Raw genomic sequence first — 8,051 nt, forward strand, 5'->3', positions numbered from 1 at the left:
TAGCTGGCCCTGATTGTTTTATGTCTGAAATTACCGTTTACAGAGTGGTGTTCTTTATTTACTGTCCTGATTTTAAAGTTTTTTTAAAAAATACTGGTAGTCTTCCCTCCTTTCTGTTGGAATTGTCCACCTGCTTGTGGATTTCAATGGCTTCTCTGTGTAGTCTAAGGAGGGATTAAGGAAAAGCCTACTAAACATCAAATTAGGTTATGATTTTACAAATTAAGCGCCAAAGCATCATGTTATACAACAAATTTGACAGAAGAAGTAGTTCAGTACGCAGTAATGTTATGTTGTAATTACTGTATTTATGAATTTAGCACCAAAATATCATGATATATTGAAAACATTGACTACAAAAATGGCTTGGATAATCCAGAAGCTTGGATAAGCGAGGCTTGGATAAGTGAGACTCTACTGTAGTTCTTTTTAAAGTGGTCCAACATTTCTGTTATTTGCTCTTCATTCTCATTGTATTATCTCGCGAGAACAGCAAAGACCTAGCCTTTTCCCTCTCTTCCTTCTCCACTCGACAGTCGGAACCTTTTGGAGTTGAAAGGCACGCAACACTTCCGGGTGCTCATTGAACGTGAGATAGGGAGGCGGGCTCGAAAAAGGCCACAGAGATACGAAAAGGATAGAACAGCTTTCGCTTTGCCGCTTGCTTGTTCTGAAGCCCTGCCCCGCATAAGGGAGGCGTGTCGAATCGAAGCCGGAAGTAGATTCCGGTGCAAATCAAACTCTTGCGACTAGTCCCCGCTGTGCTGCTTCTCTCTATGCCTCGCCCCTCCTTGCGTGCTGCTCTTGCGCCATGGAGTCTCCCGGGCGCGCGCCCATTGGAGTCACTAGGATCCTGACGGTAATGTCATTGCTACGCCTTTCTCTTAGGCGCGGGGGGGGGGGGGGGGGGTGTCGGATGGAAGCCTCTTTCCCAGAGAAAAAGGGCATCCTTTAAGGATGGGCAAACGAGGGGGTTTTGGCTACTGCTGCTGCTAGGCATGCAATTAAGGGACAAGGAACAGCTCCCTGCTCCTATGCAATCGTTATGAAGGTTGACAGCTCATAGGTTCAGATGGTCATAACAACAACAACAACAACAACGAAGTTTAAAAGGTGAAGAGGGTCCATGTACCATTATTATTATATTATCATTATTTATTTATTTATTTGTACCCAAATCAGCTTACAGCCTTAAACCCATGGCCATTTGAAACCTACAAAATCTAAATAATAAAATAGAATTTAAAATAAGATTATCAAAACAAGTCATAGAATACTGAGACCATAAGAAACTTGCAGTGCAAATTTTTCCTGGTGTGGCAAATTGATCCCTTTATCAAAGCAGGGGACAGCTTTAGCGTTTGGAGAGTGATGATGATATCCACAAGCATGTGGACAATTTCAACTGAATGGAGGAAACCATGAAAATGAACAAAATCTGGCCACCAGTATTTAAAAAAAATCTAAAATCAGGACAGTAAATCAAGAACAACACTCAGAAGACAGGACAATCAGGACCAGTTAACACCTCCAACAAAGGATTCCTTCAGGCAGGGAGCAGCCAGGCTTTGAAGCTGAAAGGCCATTCAACTCTAATCAAGCTGGCCAGTTGCAACATTCACACCTGCTTCAAGCAGGCAAAAGTTCTTTCTCCCACCCTGGACATTATTCCACAAATATATAAACTCCAATTGCCTAGTTTCCAACAGACCTCATAACCTGCCTGCCATAGATGTGGGCAAAACATCAGGAGAGAATGCTTCTAGAGCATGGCCATACAGCCCAGAAAACTCAGAGCAACCCAGTGATTCTGGCCATGAAAGCCTTTGACAACATTGTGTGTATGTATATACACACATACATACACAAACATATGCATGCATACATATTGGAAAGGAAAATCTAAAAAAAACAAAACAACTGTGTACGGAAGCAGTACAAATTAAACACATGGTCTACTGTTTTGGTAAACTAAAGCATTGCCCAGGTGTTCAAGGGGCCACTATTTACCTGCTTTCTCGCTAAGAAAACCTACCTCACAATGTATCCATCTGTAGTTCTTTCTTTCCTTCCTCCATTTCCCTCATAAACCTTCTCCCTCTCCCCTTCCTTCTTCCTTCCTTTCTTTTCCTCTTTTTTTCTTTTTCTCTTTCTTCTCTCCTTCCCCTCCTACGCATGTCACCTAGCAACAGACAATCCGTTTCCCTCCCTTTATTTCCCAGTCTTTAGACATAGGGCCACTTCACCTGACCACAGTCAATCTGCTTCCTTATTTTTCTTTCCCTTTGCTCTGGGCCCAAAAGGGATGGGGTCGCATAATGAAGAGTATGTGTGCCATGTTTGGTCCAGATTCATCGTGCCATGTAGGAGCCCTTGTGGTACAAGCCAACATACATACATAGACATTTACACCATATATAGATCAATTATTTTGAAATCAGATCATGACTTGAATTTCAGCTAGGAGTTCAAAAGATTTAACTTGAATCAGGCACATTGATATGGTCAAAATGTGTGGCAGTAGAAGATGAGAGTTTAAACAGATGTCAACACACATATATACATATGTATATATAGAGAGAAGAAGCCCCCGTGGCCAGGCCTGTAGCCAGGATTTTGATTGGGGGGGGGGGGGGGGGGAGCTGGGATTTTGGTTCAGGGGCGGGCTGAGTCTGAGTGAGAGAGGATCTAGCCTAGCAAACCTTTTGTATCGTTATCCCAATACCCCCATGCACATGGGATATATTGAGCATGGTATGAATAAACATAACAGTTTAAATAATAAATGTACAGCCTTGTCACAGACCACCCTGAGAATTTTGGGGGGGGGGGGGGCTGAAGCCCCTCAAGCCCCCCCCCCCGGGCTACATGCCTGCCCGTGGCGTAGTGGGTTAAACCGCTGAGCTGCTGAACTTGCTGATCCAGAGAGTGGGGTGAGCTCTCGCTGTTAGCCCCAGCTTCTTCCAACCTAGCAGTTCAAAAATATGCAAATGTGAGTAGATCAATAGGTACCGCTTCGGTGGGAATGCAGTCGTGCTGGCCACATGACCTTGAAGATGTCTACTAACAATGCCGACTCTTTGACTTGGAAATGGAGATGAGCACCACCCCTCAGAGTCGGACACAACTAGACTTAATTTCAAGGGGAAACCTTTACCTTATATATATATATATATATATATATATATATATATATAGAGAGAGAGAGAGAGAGAGAGAGAGAGAGAGAGAGAGAGAGAGAGAGAGATCTTATCTGGCCGACTTCTAGTTTTAGATGAATTATGAAAATGTAATGTACATGTAAAAAATTCCCAGATAATTCATCTGTATTTGCTATAATAATAAAAAATAATATGCTTTTCTTTCTGGACATTTTTTATAGGACACAGACTGGTCTGAACCATGGATCTTAGGACTCATATTTTTCCACATAGCCTGCCTTTTTCTCACTTATTTTTCTTTCTGGCATTACCGCCTGCAAATAGGGCAGTTTCTTTCTCTCAGTGAGTATTGAATACGGTATATTTATTCTGTCTCTGCTCCTTCTCAGTTTAAACATCCAGGCATATATTTAAGCCACAAATGTGGCCATCTTTGTTTCTTACCTACCTGTATTACCAGTCTGGATCTTTACTAAATGCCACATCAGTGGGAGCCATTCCCCTAATGATCATAGAATGTGCCTGCTGATTATAGGAAGGGAAGGACCTTAAAAGCTATTTATTTATTAAAATATTGTTATGTGTGCCCTGTATCAAAATATCTTGGGTTTGTGTACCCAGAAAATCACTGCAAACAAAAACACAATGTAAATTGATAATAATAAGCAAGTTAGCATGTTCAATGCAATTGTCATGTTAAGAAAAACTTTCATAGCTATTTGAAAACCAAATTGATTTTCATGCTGAGATAAATCAGTGATTCCCAAAGACCATATTTCTACTTGGTGCTAAAATGAAATCATGTGTTGTTCTCCATCTTCCAATTTACGTTTAGCGGGACAGGAGCATACTTCATTGTGGCTTTTGTATTTTGGATGCAATTCTATGCTCACTATTCCTTAATCAATTGAACATTGCACTTGTCTTCCCTGTTGTAGTGATTCTAGTATTCTGTGCAGAATATATAAATGAAATGGCTGCTGCAAACTGGAGGTAAACAAATGAACATCTTCTTTATTATATTTCTAGTTTTAAAACATTTGTGTCGTGCGTCGCAAGTGGCTTGTGTCTGATAATTAACAATACAGTTTGCCCTCAACTTTTGTGGAATTTAGGGGACTAGTTTTCCCACAAACCTAGATAAAACACTAATAAAATAAATGTTGGGAATATATAGACCAATTGCAGATTACTCGAGAGAATACTTTTCTATACATTTGTGGTCATTCAGCATGAATAAAATCATGCTGCAAGACCTAGAAATACCTAGAGAAAACTTTCTTTAACAAGTATAGGTGGCAAATATGGTAATATGTAAATAATAAAATCTGTGAATTCAAATATGGAGGGACAACTGAACTGATTTAAAAACAGAAGTAATATCCATATGAAACAAAATCAACAAACAGGTAGTATTTTATTAGAAGGAATGAACTAGGTAGCTGCCGTTATGGTTTTTACTGTTTGTTTGGTAGCAAAGGTATTGCAAGTAAATGGTACATCAAGATGGTATAAGGAATATAATACCTTAGGGATAACTAGCCAACTGGAGCCCCCAGTGGCGCAGTGCATTAAACCCTTGTGCCAGTAGGAGTGATGATTTGAAGGTTGGGTTGCTGATCTGAAGGTTGCCAGTTCGAATCCAATCCAGGGAGAATGTGGATAATCTCCCTCTATCAGCTCCAGCTCCATTCTTATGAGAGAAGCCTCCCATAAGAATGTGAAAAACATCAACACATCCAGGTGTTCACTGGGCAACTTCCTTGCAGACTGCCAATTCTCTCACACCAAAAGTGACTTGCCATTTCTCAAGTCGCTTCTAACATGAAAAAAAACCTAACCAACCAAATGTTACATTATTTAACATTGCATTAATTGCAACATTAAGAATATTCCTAGCCCTCTGCCCCTGATACCGAAGTGCTTAAATGTGATTGGAATATCCCCCCCCCCCCCCATCTCTACCAAATTTTCCTATTTGGAACAAGAGCCTTCAACTTGATATCGCGGCAAAAGCACTCACATCTTACACTTCAAACAGAAATGGATTTGAGATTTACAGAGAAGAATTGAGAAAAGTTAGGCAACTCCCCCACCTAGAGATGTGGTTGGAGTTTTTTTGGCCCAGTGCCACAGTTTGTATAATTGGATTTCCAGACAGAGGTTGTGAGCCTTGAACAGCAGGAATCTTGTGGAGGTGATGCCAGGTGCACATTAATTCAGGAGGTCTTGCCATTTTCATGGCTGACTTAAGCCAAATGCTCTCAGTGGGGGGCAAAGTGCAGAGTGGCAAGAAGCAGGTGTTAATTTATTCACTAGGGAAAACACTGTTTTCCAAGTTTGGGTATTTAAAATTAGAGTATTATCAGCACAAGCTTTCATAGAGAAAAGCGGCCATGCCATTCAATCAGGGGTGTCAAACACATTGTCATCAAGGGCCACATCAGCCTTATAGATGTTTTCAAAGGGCTGTTGAATCCATGGATGGAGAATCCGTGGATGGATACAGAGAACCAACTATACTTTTTTTATCATATGGTTGGTGCTCTTTAGTTTTTGCCCTCAGATGTTACTGAATGACAACTCCCATCACTTTTAATTATCTGTCATGCAGACTGGGGATAGTAGCAATAGCAATGCAATAACACATGTGGTTTTGTGGTTGGGGAAAGGTTAAAGGGCATATTTAAAGTCAAGCATCATATCTACAAGCCTTGTATCAAAATTGAAAGCCCAATCCCCTGACTAAACAGAGCAAACTACAGCTTTCCAGATGTTATTGTATAACAACTCCCATCTGCTCTAGTCCTGTTGTCTAATGATGAGGAATATAGGAGTTGTAGTTCAGTATCTGAAGGGTCACAGAAAATGACATGGCAAGCAGAATTCAGCCTGTGGGATTTGAATTTGACACATGGGCTTTAAATGACTATAGAAACAAATATGCATTGCCTTTTACTTATCTTGCTTATAAACTACAATAACAACAACAACATTTACATTTTATTATGGTCCAAAGACCCTTGCTTATCTGCTTCATTGCATACCGTTTTTATGATCCTGTAAAGTTCTGACATGAATGGGATTAAAAAAAAACAACCTGTAGAAAACAAATAATCTTAGGCATATACCATCGGAGAAAGCACTATTGGCCTCAGGTGGACATGTTCCAAGTTAAGTATGTATTCTATTGCAGCCTAATTTTTTTCTCCTCTTTTGTAGATTGTTCTCAAAGCACCAATACTTTGATTCCAGAGGAATGTTTATTTCCTTAGTGTTCTCAGCACCATTACTGCTGAATGCTATCATTATTGTGGTAAGGTTTAATGTTTTGTCTTACAAATAATTTTATGAAATGTATGAATACCTTCAACAGTTTGTTACAGTGTCAAGTTTTCCTGCATTGGAATGTGATCAATTCAAATGCATCATTTCAAATACTGTATACACCTTTGTCTGTCACTCTAAATGGCATTCTCTATCAGTCAATCTCTAGGGCTCACTAAGCATTCTTTCTTAGGGTACATCTGCACTGTAATATTAATGCAGTTTGACCTCAGTTTAACCGCCATGGCTCCATGCTATGGAATCATGAGAGTTGTAGTTTTCAAGGTCTTTAGCCTCCTCTGCCAAAGAGGGTTGGTGCGTTTCCAAACCACAAATCTCAAGATCCCATAACATTGAGTTATGACAATTCAAGTGGTGTCAATCTGCATTCATTCTACAGTGTAGAATAATCATCATTGGGCTCTTTTATCTCCCCTCCTCCCAGGTTATTTTGCTAAAAATTGTCTGCATTTCTGTAAACCTTGGGGTTCTTTTATGCCTGCTAGTACCTCCTGCTTCTTCATGGATGGTGTCAATTTGGTTCCATTAAACACTTGGCATCTGGAGAATTCATTCCCACTCCAAGGAAGAAAGACTCTAACTTGTGAACCATTTGCTTTTCATTTGTTTTTCAGATTGCTTGGGTTTATAAAACAGTGAATGTCATGACAGAACTAAAGACTATACAGCAGAAAAGAAAAGCAAGAAGAGAAAATAAGAAAAGTCAATGAATAATTCTTTTTTAATTTGTAGTTCTCTTTACCTGAGAGCTGCCATGTTGTTCTTAACAATGTAATGTTAAGAGCTCTTTTCTTATCAGTACTGTCTTGTTATCTTTCTTGTTTATTTCCTATTTCAAACAAAACTGCCCATTCTTGTTTTGGATGTGCATGTCTCACTCAACACATGTGTCAGTATGTAAACTGAAGCAGTTGTAAACCGTTTTATTTGATTAATGTTGTGCTGTACATAAATAAAATGTATTTCTATAGACTTGTTGAAGTACTCTTTTCGTACAAGATAATGATATTTCATGTAGAAGTTTAAACTTTAGGAAATATTATATAGTCACACTTCTACATTTAATATTTTATCACAGGCTATCTCATGGCCAAGTATTATTGTTTTCCAAGTATAGGGTCTTGGCGGTGGATTCGTAGGTGACTGTAGAGACCTATTCTTGATTTACATGTTCTTTCACATTGAGGACATACATTTCCAGATAGAAAGCGGTCCTGACAAGGATTTGCTTGACTTACCTTCTTCCTTTTGACATGTTTCTCCCTATTTGTGCCTCCTCAAAATAACAGCACTGTTGGTAACAACTGACACCAGTTAGAACGCTTGAACTCCAGGACTTCCCAGTTCTCTGTGTATGTGCCACATTTAAATCTACTGTCTACCAACATTCCATTTCCATTCTTGGGCTGAAAGTAAAGTAACTGCTGCGGAAGACAGTCAGGGCATTTGAACAATGTGGCCAGTCCAGCAAAGTTGATGGTGGAGAATTATTACTTCAGTGCTGGTGGTCTTTGCTTCTTCCAATAACATACTACAAGATGA

General features: G+C 39.7%; 1 protein-coding gene across 1 annotated transcript; it reads left to right on the forward strand.

The window, feature by feature from the left end:
- Window positions 1-667: 667 nt before the first annotated feature.
- Window positions 668-7,481, forward strand: tmem18 (transmembrane protein 18). The gene is made up of 5 exons (XM_003215497.4): window positions 668-859; window positions 3,383-3,503; window positions 4,100-4,154; window positions 6,384-6,477; window positions 7,124-7,481. Exons 1-5 carry the CDS (start codon window positions 812-814, stop codon window positions 7,217-7,219), a joined length of 414 nt encoding a protein of 137 aa, XP_003215545.1. The 5' UTR covers window positions 668-811; the 3' UTR covers window positions 7,220-7,481.
- The last annotated feature ends 570 nt before the right edge of the window (window positions 7,482-8,051 follow it).

The sequence above is a fragment of the Anolis carolinensis genome, chromosome 1, assembly GCF_035594765.1.
Source record: "Anolis carolinensis isolate JA03-04 chromosome 1, rAnoCar3.1.pri, whole genome shotgun sequence".
Classification (NCBI taxonomy): domain Eukaryota; kingdom Metazoa; phylum Chordata; class Lepidosauria; order Squamata; family Dactyloidae; genus Anolis; species Anolis carolinensis.